This window comes from Nyctibius grandis, chromosome 6 (genome assembly GCF_013368605.1).
Source record: "Nyctibius grandis isolate bNycGra1 chromosome 6, bNycGra1.pri, whole genome shotgun sequence".
Lineage (NCBI taxonomy): Eukaryota > Metazoa > Chordata > Aves > Nyctibiiformes > Nyctibiidae > Nyctibius > Nyctibius grandis.
In genome coordinates this window covers 72,986,202-73,003,089 of record NC_090663.1, presented here as the reverse complement: position 1 = coordinate 73,003,089, position 16,888 = coordinate 72,986,202, and the positions used below count along the sequence as shown (strand labels likewise).

General features: G+C 40.3%; 1 protein-coding gene across 7 annotated transcripts in view; it reads right to left on the bottom strand.

Moving 5' to 3' along the window:
- INPP4B (inositol polyphosphate-4-phosphatase type II B) overlaps positions 1 to 16,888 on the bottom strand; it is a 332,333-nt gene that overhangs the window by 279,662 nt on the left and 35,783 nt on the right. For 6 of the 7 annotated variants that reach the window (XM_068404348.1, XM_068404356.1, XM_068404352.1 and 3 more), the window contains exons 2-3: positions 10,782 to 11,004; positions 7,788 to 7,846 (exon numbers count right to left, since the gene is read on the bottom strand). In XM_068404348.1, the coding sequence (XP_068260449.1) occupies positions 7,788 to 7,846; positions 10,782 to 10,893 (171 nt within the window). In that variant the 5' untranslated portion in view covers positions 10,894 to 11,004. Of the gene's footprint in view, positions 1 to 7,787; positions 7,847 to 10,781; positions 11,005 to 16,888 lie in introns of those variants that run through there. The other variant, XM_068404353.1, reaches the window with a different exon arrangement.

Below are 16,888 nucleotides of genomic sequence, written 5' to 3'. Positions count from 1 at the left end.
TTAAACTGATACGCAGCATGCTCTAGAAAGTTGAAATCACTGCTGGAAAATGGTTTATAAAAAGTACATCCTTAGCCAGAAGAGACACTTTTATTTGAAGATGCCCTGTAGAGATCACTGACTTACAGAATGCTAAACCACACACACAGAAAACCCCATAGTCCAACAGACCAGAAAAGGCTCCACAGCTTTATATTTACCTAATAAACCAATCTCACTCTGTAATAATATTTTAAAGATACCAAATTGGAAAGGAAAATACTAAAGCTATACAGCTATGCTGAAACGCTGAAAATACATTGTGTATGCCTGCCTGACTGCAGAGAAGATTCATTGATTCATTCTCACATTTTTATGGCAGAACTTACACACAACTACGCCATGAAAACCCAAGTAACATTTTCACAGCTGCATTACAACGTAATTCACATCAGAACCTCAGAAGTATGTCATTATTCTATTATTTCTACCTTGCACATGGTTCTGTGGTTATTGATTTATGAGTCAATCTGAAATCTTACTTTGAGGCTTTTCTGCCAACTGTTAATAATACATTACACTTGTGATAAATGCTGTAACAACATAATTTATGTTAAGCTTCCACAAACATTGAAAGAAAGCTTGTGATTATTGACAGCACAACGATTTAGATTTGCTCATTAATCTTGTGTACAAAATCTTAAGCCCAACAATGCATTTGGTTCAAGCAAAGGTAATTCATTACAAAAGGAGTCTCAAAATATTCACCACCTTTTACTTAATTCTCTCTGGCATTAGGTGTATTATAGCACTCTAATTTACACCTGCATAGTGAAGTTTGTCATTTCTTCAACATATATCCCTTGTTTTTAGGGGGTTAGGAAACAAATATATAGATTCACCACAGTACAAACGTGCCATACAAGTTTGCTATCACAACATTGCTTAGATTAGAGGAAAAAAAATTTATAATTTTATGTGTGAAATACGACTGCTAATTTAAGATACTTTCATCACTCATAACAGCTTTTATTGTAAGTACGGTCATCCATATAACTAAACTTCTTTCCTTCTACATGATAATTTTAAAAAATCAATACATTATAAAAGTCTTAAAATGCAACATTTCACACACAAAAGCAGCATGAGTTTATTGAGCCAGTACATGGACAAACCAACCTAATAGATTGGAATGGTTACCTCCATACAGTCATTAAACCACAAACTAAGAAAGATTTACACAATAGACACTAATGACTCTTCTAGAGAATCCAGTACAGACTATTGATCAAAAATCCATTTTTAAATAAATTCCTAAATACGTATTCAAAAATAAGTAGGAATGTCAAAATGTTTACTCAATAGAACATAACAACCCCTCTGGAGCTATTACTGAGACGCAAAAACATAATTGTACTTTTTAGCGTACCTTTTTATGTTTAGATTGCAAAGTAATTCACAAAACTGGCTAAGTATCAGCATTACCATTTGGGAATATTAGTATATGGGAAAATGAACCATAGATGCGTTAGGTAGCTGCTTGCTTTACTTCAGTAGCAATCACTCCAAATTCACACATATGTAGCAAAGAACAGTTTAGGTTTTCTAACCACAGGTGTGAGATGGAGGAAAAAAAAAAAAAAAAAAGAAAAAGAAAAAATAAAGAGAGAAATCCAGCCCTGAACTGGCATGAGGATTACAAGGGATTGAGAAAGGTTAAAGTAATCTGTTTACTTCTTGCTTGGAAAAAAACCCAGAAAGTTATTCAGAAGGACTTATGAACAGAAAACAACAAGGAAATGACACAGCATGACATTTGATACAAAAATATGCACTATTCTTTAAAATAAAAATACAAGAGAAAACTATTGCTATAAATTCAGATCTGTAATTAAAAACAAAACCAGTACACAATACTGCAATCTCCAAAGAGATCTGAAACTTCTAATCAAAAGTCCCCTCCTATACCAATGAAAAAAAGGCACATAAGTATATAATACTTACTATACACATTAGCAACTGTTGCCCAGCAATCTTCCTCCCCATTTCCCACTCACATGAGTTCTGGAAGAAAGTACCTCCCAGGCTGGAACTGGGTGGAATCTACGTAAATAACTGAATAACCCACATACTTTAGGTGAAGCACATATTGCTTTCTAGTTCCAAACCTTAACTGTTTTGAAAACACTATCTAATGCTACTACTTTTAAGTATTTTGGACTAGGATCCATGAGAATTGCTCCAAGATCATCATGATGTCAAACTTCTCTCCAGAAGCCCTGTCAGGTACTAGGTTCCCCAGCCCAGTCACACTGCTGACCATGGCTTTAGGGAGCACAGTTTCAAAACTACTGCCTTCAAAACACTGTTTCATAGGATGCAAATGCACACATCTGCCAGTTCCTAAGAAGTGGACAGAAAGCCTACAGAGATAAACTCGAGGTTTTAGGACTTCACGCAGGAAGGTATTAACAACATACAGTTCCCATAGGAGATCATATCTGTGGTTGGTCGACCGTGGCAGGCTGCCAGCCACCCACCCAGCTGCTCTCTCAGTCCCCCTTCTTAACCAGACTGGTGGAGAAAATAAAATTTAAAAGCTTGTACGTCAAGATGAAGAAAGAGAGATCACTTACCAATTACCATCACAAGCAAAACAGACTCAACCTAGGGAAAATAATTTAGTTTATTGACAATTAAAATAGACCTGGATGGTGAGAAACAAAGACAAGAACTAAAGCAGCCTCTTCCCATCCCCCTTTCTCCCAAGGCTCAACTTCACTCCCTCATTCTCAACTCCTCTACCTCCTCCTCCCCACCCCCCAAGTGGCACATCAGGGAAAAGGAACGGGGTTGTGGTCAGTTCATAACACTTCCTCTCTGCCACTCCTTCCTCCTCACACTTTCCCCCTGATCCAACATGGGGTCCCTCCCATGGGCTGCAGACAGTAAGACCTGCTCCAGCGTGGGTCCTCTCCATGGGCTACAGTTCCTTCCAGAAGAACCTGCTCCAGTGCGGGCTGGCCATGGGCTGCAGATCATTCAGGGCACATCTACATGCTCTGGCATGGTCTCTTCCACAGGCTGCAGGAGAATATCTGTTCCTGCACCTGGAGATCCTTCTTCTCCTTCTTCTCTAACCTTGGTGTTTGCAGGGCTGTTTCTCACACTTCCTCACTACTGTGAAGCATTTTGCCCTTTCTTAAATACATTTTCCCAGAGGTACCACTTGCTTTACTGATGGGTACAGCTGTGTCCTGTCGTGGGTCTGTTGCAGAGCCCCTGACCTTTTCTCGGAGGCCACTCCTGCAGACCCCTCACTACTGTAACTTTACCACCTACAACCAATACAATATGGTAGGTAACCAAGCTGGGGCGGGGGGGGGGGGGGGGGGGGGGGGGGGGGGGGGGGGGGGGGAAAACAACAAAAAAAAACCCCAAAACCACCCAACTACCCACACCACAATAAAACCACACACATCACACTGAAGTCTACAAAGGCAAAAAGTTTCACTAACACTAGCAGATGCTAGACTGTGTCTCACACCTACACGTAGGTCTTCTTCTTAATCACAGAATCACAGAATGTTAGGGATTGGAAGGGACCTCGAAAGATCACCTAGTCCAATCCCCCTGCCGGAGCAGGATTATCTAGACCATATCACACAGGAACACGTCCAGGCGGGTTTTGAATGTCTCCAGAGAAGGAGACTCCACAACCTCTGTGGGCAGCCTGTTCCAGTGTTTGGTCACCCTCACCGTAAAGAAGTTTTTCCTCATATTTATGTGGAACCTCCTGTGTTCCAGCTTGCACCCATTGCCCCTTGTCCTGTCAAGGGATGTCACTGAGAAAAGCCTGGCTCCATCCTCATGACACTTGCCCTTTACATATTTATAAACATTAATGAGGTCACCCCTCAGTCTCCTCTTCTCCAAGCTAAAGAGACCCAGCTCCCTCAGCCTCTCCTCATAAGGGAGATGTTCCACTCCCTTAATCATCTTCGTGGCTCTGCGCTGGACTCTCTCTAGCAGTTCCCTGTCCTTCTTGAACTGAGGGGCCCAGAACTGGACACAATACTCCAGATGCGGCCTCACCAGGGCAGAGTAGAGGGGAAGGAGAACCTCTCGTGACCTGCTAATCACACCCCTTCCAATACACCCCAGGATGCCATTGGCCTTCTTGGCCACAAGGGCACACTGCTGGCTCATGGTCATCCTGCTGTCCGCTAGGACCCCCAGGTCCCTTTCCCCTACGCTGCTCTCCAACAGGTCTGCCCCCAACTTGTACTGGTACATGGGGTTGTTCTTGCCCAGATGCAGGACTCTACACTTGCCCTTGTTATATTTCATTAAGTTTCTCCCCACCCAACTCTCCAGCCTGTCTAGGTCCCTCTGAATGGCTGCGCAGCCTTCCCGTGTGTCAGCCACTCCTCCCAGTTTTGTGTCATCAGCGAACTTGCTGACAGTGCACTCTATTCCCTCATCCAAGTCATTAATGAATATATTGAATAGAACTGGTCCCAGTACCGACCCTTGAGGGACTCCGCTAGACATAGGCCTCCAACTGGACTCTGTCCCATTGACCACCACTCTCTGGCTTCTTTCCTTCAGCCAGTTCACAATCCACCTCACTACCCCATCATCCAGACCACACTTCCTCAGTTTAGCTGCGAGGATGCTTAACCCACTCCCAAGTCCAAAATAACCAGCTCCACCGCTAGACCAGGGAAAATAAATGCCTTTAAGATCCCTAATAAGTTATTCTGCTGCATCCAAATACAATAAAGTGGAGGAATAAACATTTTTTCCCTACACTGAAAATGTACTTCCATGCTACCTAAGATTTACAGCACAGATAAGTCGGGAAGCATCCTTTGCCATTTCATAGAGAAGATTCTTCTTATGCAAGTAGTATAATTTATGTACACTTGAACTAGAATGAGAGTCTGTCATTAAACTATAAGCATTTGTATACACAATCATACACGTGCCTCTGACAGCAATTAATGAATAGCAGCAAATCAATCTTCATTGCATGACAGTGACTTCTGGAGTTAACTGTTCAGCATTCAGATCAGCTTGTAAAACACTAGAGTCACTCTTCTGCCATGTCAAGCCATAAGCCAAGTCAGGTTCCAGCAACAAAAATAGGAACATGGCTTCATCAGCGCTGTTCTGGGCACATATTTCACACACTACATTACTTGAATTAGCAAAGGTTTCAGTAGGATATTAAAAAGCAGAAAATTGGCAGCTATGCTTATTAAGATGCTTAATAACTTTTATGATAAGACTATTTTTGGTTATTATCGTGGCAAACTACACTCCCAAAATTCAAACTACGATTTCCTACATCAAGAAACTGCTTCAGATGGGATGTCTGTTCATTTCTAGAATGAGAAGGGGGGAAAAAAAAATATGAAATACAGGGTACACTCCTTCTGTCCTCAGAGCACACAAATTGCTTTTATTTTACTTAGCATTCCTATAAATTGCATCCTTTGAAACAGGGATTTGAGATTCAAGAGAGATCTGTCTTTGTCAAAGAAACTATCCTTCACATTACCCAACAGATGAAGCCTCTGAAAATGACCGTTTCACAAATTCCTAGGATATAACCTGACTTGGAAGTGCTACATCATTTAGTTTGATCTGTTGTAAGACACTGCCCTTTAATCACTCAGTGGTTTCTGTACTCAGCCTAGTAAGTTGTGACATTTTAAAACCCACTATCTCTCATCACACTTGGGTTTCAGTGGCCCATCATCCTGCATTCATTTGAATTTGTCCGACTTCAATTTCCAACTTTTTCTATTATTGTGATCTCCCTAATTAAAGAAAGAACGTGATAAATCACAGAATCACAGAATGTTAGGGATTGGAAGGGACCTCGAAAGATCATCTAGCCCAATCCCCCTGCCGGAGCAGGACTACCTAGACCACATCACACAGGAACGCGTCCTCCAGAGAAGGAGGCTCCACAACCAAATAAAATCACCATTTGAAAACCGTTCGACATTAATCAACATTAAAGCTCTTTGGTAAACTAAAATTTTACAAATCTCCTGGTTCCTTCCATAACTTCTGCAGATTTTGAAAACTTCTTTAAACAAGGAGACCAGAATGAGATGCAGTTTTCTAGCACTGACCTAGACAAAGATAAAAATCACCCACCTATTCAACTGGTTCAGTCAAACCACAGTATTTCAAGGGGAATTCCCATTTATTTACTGCAAGCCTAAATCATTTCAGTAACAAGTCATTAATTTGTGTCTCATCCTCCAAGTTTCTCAAAATACAGCTTTGCATTTGAACAGCCTGAGTGGACCTAGTGGGTTAGTTGATTTGCTGGTCCAACTGAGATTGCCTCATTCCATCCACCTGCACCTCATTTACACATTAAAAAAAAAAAAAAACACAAACAAAAAAACAGCACACACCATATGAACCTGAGTACCACTCCACACTAAACCCTCTAGTATAGTAACATTAATTCTCTACATTTCCAGAGCCAAACTGATGGCTACATTTGATTTCAGCAAAACTATCCTACTTCTCTCTTCACAGCTCCAAAGTTGATCAAAATATTTCCTGAAACTCTTTTACAAAATGCCACAGGCTCCCATGAAAAATAGGATGGTTGGAGGAACATGGAATAGAAGAGACTAGTTTGAAACTTAGGGCCCTTTACTAAAAATAGTTTCTGCAAGTAATACAGCAGAATGATAACATACGAGGGTGCAACAAAGGGGTGGCCATGAGCTTGCTTTCACCTACATAAAACTTCTTGGTCCTTTTACCATCCAAGGGAATGCAGCCATATGAAACTCAAGCCAGAGAAACCTTTACATAATACTGTCTCATTTTGTTTGCATACATACAGAAATCTATCACATGCTCCTGAACAGTGCTTTGAAAGCAAATACTGCTTTAAAAGTATACCATATGTGCACATTCATCACTATATCACATTGAAAAATCTTTCAAACTTAATATACAATCTGTCAAGCGGTACTATCATTTCCATCCAAATGCTGGTCCATACAGGATAAAAATATCCTCAGAGCCAATTATAAAATACTTACTGTTAACAGGTAAGCGTCTCAAGCTTCATACTACTGCCTAAATTCTTTACAATCCAGTGCTATTTTCAGGCAATTACAGAAGCAGTGTTATATCAGACAGAAAAGGCAAGAAAAAGAGCAACTCCACACAGTGCTTGCTCCTTCCAGAGGATGAGTGGCCTCAACTCCTAATAAAGCCAATGTCAAATGTGGGCTCTCAGCAGCTCCTGCAAGACTTCCATTGTGTGTCAGGGTCAAACCCTATTTTAAATAGGCCCTTCACTTTAGGCATATAATTGTTCTTTACAACAAAGGAAGAGAAAATAACACCACTTTTCATAACAAATTTAGTTACAAAACCACACTAAAAAATCATAGTAGGGGTCTGAAATTCCATCTTGAACATTACCAGAACACCTCATGTAGCTGTGAGGTTTTGCTTTCATTATTCCAGTGGATTTGGTGGAGTAATTCTGGATTTAGACTCGTGTATGTTATGAGCAGAACCTGGACATAGACTATTCATGATTCAGCTAAAGGATGCTGATCTCATGAAGAATACCTAGCGTTACAGAAGGCAAACAATGGATTTCTTTTCATCTCCACTGCTCTAATCATAGTGGTTTGGGTTTTTTTTTTTTGGTCCCTAAAAGCACAACAGCAATAGCTATAATGAAAAAGGATTACTCACGTTCTTACAGATTAGACTAACATATCAAGAAAAGCAGTAGGAAAATGAATTACCTTATTTTTCATTAGAAAAAGCAGATTTCCTTTTAGTCGGCACCATCTCTCTCTTGGTTCTGTATGCAAAGAAATAAGAGATTAATAAAAACAACCTTTTGTCTTCACACATTAAATGCTTCTTAAAGAAGATGCATTAGTTATAAAGGTCAGAAAAGAAAATCATTAACCAAAAAAAGCCAGCTTCACTCAGCAGCTGCCTATGTACAACATGCTGTTAAATGCCAAATAACTTCCCAGAAGGTTTCTTCTACTCTGCAGCTGAGAGAATTGTGTGACTGCGGCATACTCTCAACTGTGTTGTCTCTGCTTTTCCCTCTTATCCTCACATGGGAGCAGAAACAGCCCCTTTAGCATGGAATAGCTCTTGCTTCCATCATTTCAAGAAATGAAATATAATCCTCATTAAGACACAAAAACATTTGCTATTCCAGTTAGATTAGAACATGCTGATCTGAATTTAAGATTTTCAGAAAATAAAAAAAAATGAGCAAATGAGACCTAAAAATTTACAGTCACTTTGCTATTACTGTTTTACTACACTTTTTAAAAGTGCTTAACCAATGGGAATAACAACAAATTTCTGTTTATACACACATGCAGGCACGTAATCAAACTTTTAAGAACAGGGAATGTTTCAGAACTTTAGGGTTGGTGAGTGGGTCAAAAAAAAAAACAACTTTAAAAAGTTATTCTTCCTAAACTAGTAATTTTTAAAATTCTATCATTTTTCTTTTTAAAAAAGCACTTGTATATATATCTGTAGGTACAGATAGATACATATACGTATATACACATAGAGATCTCACAGACAAACGTGATCTCTTTAGACAAACCCTACATTACTTCTTAACAGAAGAAGGAACATTTTTACACAAGATTTAATCTTTTTTATTTTTGAGATGGCACATGAAATCCCACATCTCCAGACAGTAGCCAGCCTCAAATTGCTAGGGAGCTGAAAAAACAGCTGTGCCCTAAGGTCCTGCTATTCCACACCTGCCTCTGTGGAACTCTTGTACTTCCCTCAAAGCTGGCCACCAGTAGAGACATAATATTGACCAGGGGGATGTCTTGTTACTGTAAATAAATAAATAAAATTCTCTTTTCCTCTTGATTTCAATTAACATGTTTCAACAGGGGGAGGTTCAGGTTGGACATCAGGAAGAATTTCTTTACAGAAAGGGTTATTAGACATTGGAATGGGCTGCCCAGGGAGGTGGTGGAGTCACCACCTCTGGATGTGTTTAAGAAAAGACTGGACATGGCACTTAGTGCCATGGTCTAGTTGACAGGGTGGTGCAAGGGCAACGGTTGGACTCGATGATCCCTGAGGTCTCTTCCAACCTGGTTGATTCTGTGATTCTGTAACAGGCAACATGTGAAAATCAGAAGAGCTTTTCCCCCACAAGAAAGTGGAAGGTTTACACTCACAGGCACTGGGACTTACAATAACTCTTTTCAGTTATAATCTGGGGGTTCTTTTAGAAAAGGAATTGAAGTTTCTGGATCTTTCCAGACCTACTAAAGTGCACGAACAATACAGAAAAGAATGTAATATAAATTGATGCACATCCACCAATTAAAATCTAAACACAGTTATCAGATCCAAATCTGTTGTTTGACAGTACAATACAAGACTCTGCTAAGACTAAATTCCAGAACCCTGCGGGCATCAGAAGGAAGGAATCCTATCACATTCACACTGCAGCTTTTTCTAATAAAAGCTATTTTTATACAGGATTGGGAAGGTCACAACCTTGTAAGTGCAAAAAATAAGCAAGGCCAAAGATCAGTCAGACTAACGATGACAAGTCTATCGGTGGATAGTATACACAGCAACCAAAATGCCTGGAGAGAAATGACCCTTCTCTCAAGGGGTCATAATCTAATTGCTGAGAGCCAGAAGGATTTACTGGGCAATAGGAACATCCTACACACGTATAGCTTCTTAAACACTGTCCTAGAATCTACCACCACTGACCATGGCACAGATAGCCCATGATATTGGGCTAGATGAATGTGTGGTCTTTCTCTGGTCAACATCAGGTTTTTAGCAGCAATACTAGCACTCAACATATTCATAAGTGAAGAAAAATTCAAAAGATCTTCATAAATATCAGATATTCACTGACAGGGCTTGATTTGCTGCCTATGATGAGAATACAGGGAGAGAATCCTGTTGAGGAACCCCAAAGCAGCCAGAAGTGGATACTCACTAGTACTCTGTCCAGAAAGTTTGCTGCATCCTCTACAAGAAACTCAGGCTATTTGTCATCACAAAATGTATAAAGTAGTCTGAAAATGTGCCACAAAATTTTTGCAGCCCCTTATCATAACTGAGTCTGTGCTGGTTTGGGGTTTTTTTTCCTAATAGAATAAAAGTACATATAAATCAACTGGAACAAGTTAAAATAAAACATTTGCCATTGCTGAAATTATTATATTAGGACTGATTTTACAGCTAAACAGTAGCTATTTCCTAATAGCTACCGAGGGAACAGACATTTATTCAAGCTTACTGGAAATTGAAAAACATTTAAAATACAATCATAAAAGCCTGAAGAAACCTGCAAAGAAGGCAGGAAGTGAGCCATGGAAAAATCTATAATGATAAATGAACATAGTTTCTGAGAGTGGGAGGGGTGGGTCCTGAGGAACTGGATATCTAAATTTTAAAACATGGCAATTAATGACAGATGACTAGCAATCACTAGTAATAAAAAACAACCTTTCTTCACAGGAAAAAACAACAACAATGTTAAGGACCAAGTACTGTTTCTCAGGCACATGAGAAAGAAAACTTGAAAACTTGAGCAAACTAAAGAGCTGGCTTTAAACTTCTTTATTTAGAAAAGTATTTAGCACCACTCAAGCATTAAATGAAGAAAACTGAAAACTCCGAGGTGTCTGTGATTAGTGAAACAGTAAGCTGACAACTGCAGAAAACACGTATATCAAGCACGGGTAGTTTTCAGTGCAAGTCATTTTTACCTATTAATTTTTCATCCCCAGCCACTCTGCAAATCTTCAGTTTTCCTTCCTTGTCAAAACAACATGATGGTCGCCTGGCCAGCAAAGCCAGATCTTTAGCATTGAATCTCATGAGGTTGCCAGGGAAGAGGATGAAGATGAGTAAAAGATGGAGGAGGACAATGATGATGCTAGTTACTTTGTTGAAGCTGAGCAAGACCTAGGCAGCAGATATGAAGGTCAACTGAAATATAAAAAAGAAAACAAAAAAGAAAACAAGAGATGCTGCTGTTTCTTGTGATTTCCACTCTGTTGTGCACTCCAAACAACTGTACTTTCTTTCATAGTATGGAAACAGTGTAAGTAATAGAGGAAAAACCCCAAGGTTACATAGGTGACATCTTCTCCCCGCACACTTTTTAAGAAAGAAAAAACGTAGTTTAGCTTTCCTGTGTCTCTATAACCTCATGCAGAAGCTGCAATTTTTTGCAGTATTTCCACAGTTTATCAATACTGTCAAAAATGTATTTTTGCTATAGGCATATAAATAACTAGAAAGCTCAAATATGCATTCGTGGGGCAGGGGGAAGGGGGTAGATTGCCTTATACTTCCATCTCCTTCACAGGAACAGTAAATCCAATAAAATACAAAGTGTTAACTATGAAAGCTCACCACATACCCAAGTACCCAAGTTTCACTATACTGACAGTGATCAGTACACTGAGTGCTTCCCTTTTGTTCATGGTATATTCTAACAGTTTTCAATTCTTTTGGAACATTTTCTTCTGTGTTTTCAGAAAACTAGTTGTCCCCTCCAAAAAAAACAATTTTGATTTATCAGAACTACATCTAATGAACTTAATGAAAAAAATATACTTGATATATATGAGAGAGCTTTGTTTCCCTCAGAGCCCCTTCTCTGTTTATCTGAAATTATTTTAAGATTAGGTTCAGTAGCTGTAGTTTTGACCAGTGGAAGTTTGGAAACAAACATTTTTGTCCAAATTTCAGTTAACACAGCACCATTTCACACTGCTGCAAGAAGGAGAAAATAAGGCCAGAAAAGTAGTTTTAAATAGATCTTCCTTTTAATCCCCAAAATATTCTGTGCTTTTAATATCCAACCCTTTTGTAAAGGCCCTTCCCAAAGAAGAATTCTTGGTATCACCCTTACACAATCAAGTAACAGAAGTCTGGCAGATGGCTTTTAATACTTCTATACGGTTAAAAAAAAAAAAACAAAACCAAAACAAACAAAAAAAAAACCCCACAAAAAACCCCAAATGTCCAATCCTCAGCACACGGGCTTCAGAAGCCACTTTCTGTCTCTAAATCAGAAGCCTTTGTTCTTCAGAGGACAGCAGTGACATCTTCATCTGATGAAGAACTACAACTCTTAACAATTTGTGATCAAGTTCCTCTCAACGGTTAAGCTGAAGCACAAGTTACATCTTCTGCACTGTATCTTTCTGCGGCCCCTTCCATGTCTACTTTTCCCTTCATATTCACTTTCTTTGCTCAAGTTTATCCCTCAATCAATGACTTCTGCTGTGTCCTTTAATTTCCAATCACCAAATCACAGCCAATTCCCATAGCGCTCCCAGCAGTGAAAGCAGATCAAGCTTAGCTATTACTTTGTACATATGAAATATGGACGAGCCATAAATTTTATGTTCAGAAGTCAAATCTCCAAGTAATATTTTCCTCCTATGAAGGTTCTACAATTCTATGGAGAACATCCATAAAGCTAAAAGCTCTTTTAAGTTTCCCTTTCATTATCAAATTCCCTTGCAAGCAAGCTACAGAACATGTGCAAGCAGTCCCAATGTGTGCCTAAGCAGTAGAAGGCTGCAACTTCAACTTTTCCATTCATTCCCACACACACTTTCTTGTTTTCCCTTCAGTATCAGCAGTTATACTTATTTTTTAAGCCCATCTTCATCTGTCTGAGCCCATTTCATAATTTTGTTGAATTTATAACCCCATAACCTTATGGTCATCACAGAGCCTGACCTTCAATTTCCAACATATAAGCATGCTGCTGTGCCCAAAATGAGCTACTGACTCCAAGGGAGGCTCCATGCAGGTGCAGCTGGCTGCCTATGTTTTGTAAACTGATAGACCACAACTGTGGAAAGATGAGTCATACAGCACTTACAAAAAGGACATTTATCACACATTGTAATCTAATACTACAAGCGTATTCAGCATTGAAGACTAAATCCATCAGCGGGGCAGGGGAAGATGCTGGCTTTGACACATGATACACGAAACTCAGCCACGATGACCCTTGCAACACGCTCACTAAGGCATACAGGGACTTTGGGACTGGCAATGTGTATATTCCTACTAGCCTCTGTATGCGGAGTGCAATTATTTGTTGTTTTTGTTTTACAGCCACAGGCTGTATTTTTAACAGAGCACACAGTGTCTGAAATAGACCTATTTGGTTTTGTTTGTTTTTTTTTTAAAAAAAAAAAAACAAACATAAGTTTGGCAAGGTAATTTGTGATATCCAACTGTGCACTGTTTTGTTACAGGCCAGTCCCCTCTCAAGTAGATTATGTTGCACACCTTTTACACAGCTCATTGGTAGCCTTGTTTTAGAGAACAGAGTTCTAGAAATTCAACTGCAACCTACTTAGTTATTGGTTTGTGAACTAATCCCTTCCAGCCCATTTTATAAACACCTTATAAATCTACCCTAAACAGCATCTTCAGCTATACAGAGTTACTTCAGACTGCTTCAATTTTTTGGAGTAGCATGGAGGCAGTCAGACCCTGTAAGTCTAGTCCCAGATGGAAGAGTCATTGAAAACCATCAGTAGCTGAATAAAACTTATGCTATCAAAGCAATGAAGGTTTCTGGCTAAACTCTCATAATGCTTAAATGCAGTAATTACTGTAACGCATGGACATCTGTACTCCACATAGAACAGCAAAACTCAGAAGACTAAGGGACAAGACAAAATATAAACTGCTATTAAAGAAAGCTTTTGCTTTCCAGCAAAGGAAAAAACAGAGCCAGGTAAACAACAACATTTTGGGTTTCTGGAAAGGCTATTAAAGGGAATAAAGAAACTCCAAGAGGAGAAGTGCATATTGATTTTGTTACTTTTTCCCCAAGGGAGATGGTCTATCTCTTGCATTCATCTATCAGTGAAGTGGTAACAGTCTAGAAATTCCTTTTATCACATCTGTGCATCACTTGCTCTGCATATGAGCCATAAGATGTAAATCATGTGGGACAGTAAGAGTGGTACACAGCAGTTAAAACCCTTGAGACAGCATGCCTCAGTACACATAAGCCAGTACCAGTCTTGAAACACAAGGCAGCTGGGCCAGCAGAGTTCCACAGTGATAATAACCAAGGTGCCGGTTCCCTGGAAGTTTGCCACAGAAGCTAAACCAGTCTGACAGTGTCTGAATATTATTCACAGCTAAAAGGCATACGAGATCTTTGGATTCAAATTTGGGTTTAACTTAGAAACCCGATGACCATGCCAAGGCGATCACAGTCAGCGTTGACACAATAAAATTAAAGGTAAAAAGCCCCGAAAGATGTCTCTATCTTCAGCTGCAGCACTGGTTCTCCTTGAAGGAGCAGAAAGACTTTTTAGCTTAATCCACTTCCCTTCTGTCTCCATTTCAGAATAAAGCTGTCAGCCAGGGAAACTACTTAGTCATATAGTGCCTTTAAATGTTTCTCCTAGCTAATCTCTTTCCTAGCATGAACTCACATAGGAAGGATATTATCTTCAGTTATTTAATACTGGTGGTTCAAGAGACAGGCATTATTTAATACTCATGGTTAGATAGAGAGGCATGCTGAATCTCAAGTCCCTCTCAACATTTTTTCCCCACACAATCACCACAACCATAATTTATAAGGAAACCAGACCATCAATTACTTTGCGAACGACCAGGAGAGAAAAAGGTGGAGGAGTCTACGTCCTTGGAAGCAGTAACTTTAGAACAGATGACAGTTCTGACAGCTCACGGCCCACAAAAATCTATTAAGTCTTTGCTGGGTGTCCCCCATCCCCTTGCATTTGCAATTATAGTTTTTGCAATCACTTGCTACAGACATGGAACAATCAGAACTATTTGATTCACATGACAGAGAACAAGAGCTGAAACATATCATCACTGTTAAGCACCGGCCATATAGTTGCACATTTATTATCACAATGACAGAAATGTACATTTTTGATCACTTGAAGAGATACAAACCCATCTCTCACCCTATTCGTAAATGTTGGAAGTCAAACAAAACTAGTAGCATGTTGTATTGGGTTTGCATGGCAAGGTTTTGGTAGTGCGGGGGCTACCAGGGATGGCTTCTGCGAGAAGATGCCAGAAGCTTCCCCCATCTCCGACAAAGCCAATGCCAGCCGGCTCCAAGACAGACCCACTGCTGGCCAAGGCCAAGCCCATCAGTGACAGTGGTAGCACCTCTGGGATAACATATTTAAGAAGGGGAAAAAACTGCTCAACAGCAACTGGGAAAGAGGAGTGAGCATACGTGAGAGAAACAACTTTGCAGACACCAAGGTCCATGAAGGAGGGTGAGGACATGCTCCAGGCACCAGAGCAGAGATTCCCCTGCAGCCTGTGGCGAAGACCATGGCGAGGCAGGCTGTCCCCCTGCAGCCCATGGAAGTCCACAGTGGAAGAGATATCCACCTGCAGCCCATGGAGGACCCCACACCAGAACAGGTGGATACACATGAAGGAGGTTTTGACCCTGTGGGAAGCCTGCGCTGGAGCAGGCTTCTGGCAGGACCTGTGGACTCATGGAGAGAGGAGCCCACACTGAAGCAGGTTTGCTGGCAGAACTTAGGAGCAGGGGGAAGAAGAGTGTGAGGAGTCCTCCCCCTGAGGAGGAAGGAGCAGCAGAGACAATGTGTGATGAACTGACTGTAACCCCCATTCCCCATCCCCCTGCACCACTGGCAGGGAGAAGGTAGAGAATTCAGGAGTGAAGTTGAGCCCGGGAAGACGGGAGGGGTGGGGGTGAGGTGTTTTAAGAATTAGTTTTATTTCTCATTACCATACTCTGATTTGATTGGTAATAAATTAAATTAATTTCCCCAAGTTGAGTCTGTTTTGCCCATGATGGTAACCGGTGAGTGATCTCCCTGTCCTTAACCCACAACCCTTTTAGTTATATTTTCTCTCCCCCTGTCCAGTCAAGGAGGGGGAGCGACAGAGTGGCTTGGTGGGCACCTGGTGTCCAGCCAGGGTCAACCCACCACACACGTTCAAATAACCTTAACTTACAGGGAACTTTTATCATGCAAGACCTGCACAAAATTGACTTCAACGCATAAGACTAGCATGGAAAAACCTACACACTGAAATAATTTGCAGTGGATCTCCAACTCTTGCACCCTGCACCACCAAGCCGTAGCTGTTCCAAGCAGTAAGTGCAGGTCACTAGTGCCAATATGAAACAGAGTAACCACCTTCACGGATGCATACACTACCCTGAAACGCTTTCAACACTCTTTTAGGTTTCAAGTTTTCTTATGCATCTTAAGCGCAGTTCAGCATTAAAGAAATAAGCGCATAATACCTTGCAGCTTTCATTAGTACTGCACTTAATTCTAGATATTTTGGTAAAGTGTTAGAACACAAGCTTTCTAATGATGCAGTCTCTTAAACCTCTAAAACAAAGTCAATAAAATTGGCTGCCTGATTTCACTAGTTTAGCAATTTCAAAAAGAAAAACGCTAGAACTCATGTCTGCAAGTCCTCAGAGACCCTGCCAAACACATTCTACATTTCCCTCCTCTTCCTTTGAAAAGGTACAATATTTTTAGTTCGCATCATTTTGTATTAAGAACTTCCTTAATCTTTGGAACACACACAGTGCAGGACACAGCCTTCAAAAGGAAAGCTTCAAAATTAGTCTACAATTTTGTCTTCAAGAATGATATTCATTTTAAGCAAAGAGTTTTTGCTAAATCCACATACTGTCTCTATTTCACCCATAAAGTAATTATTAGGCCATAAAATATAGATAAGACACATTACGCCCCCTCTCCCTCCCCATTAAAATGCTCCATACTACCACTGATCCCTGCACAGTCAAACAGAACACTAGGTTTTCTGTCTTGGACTG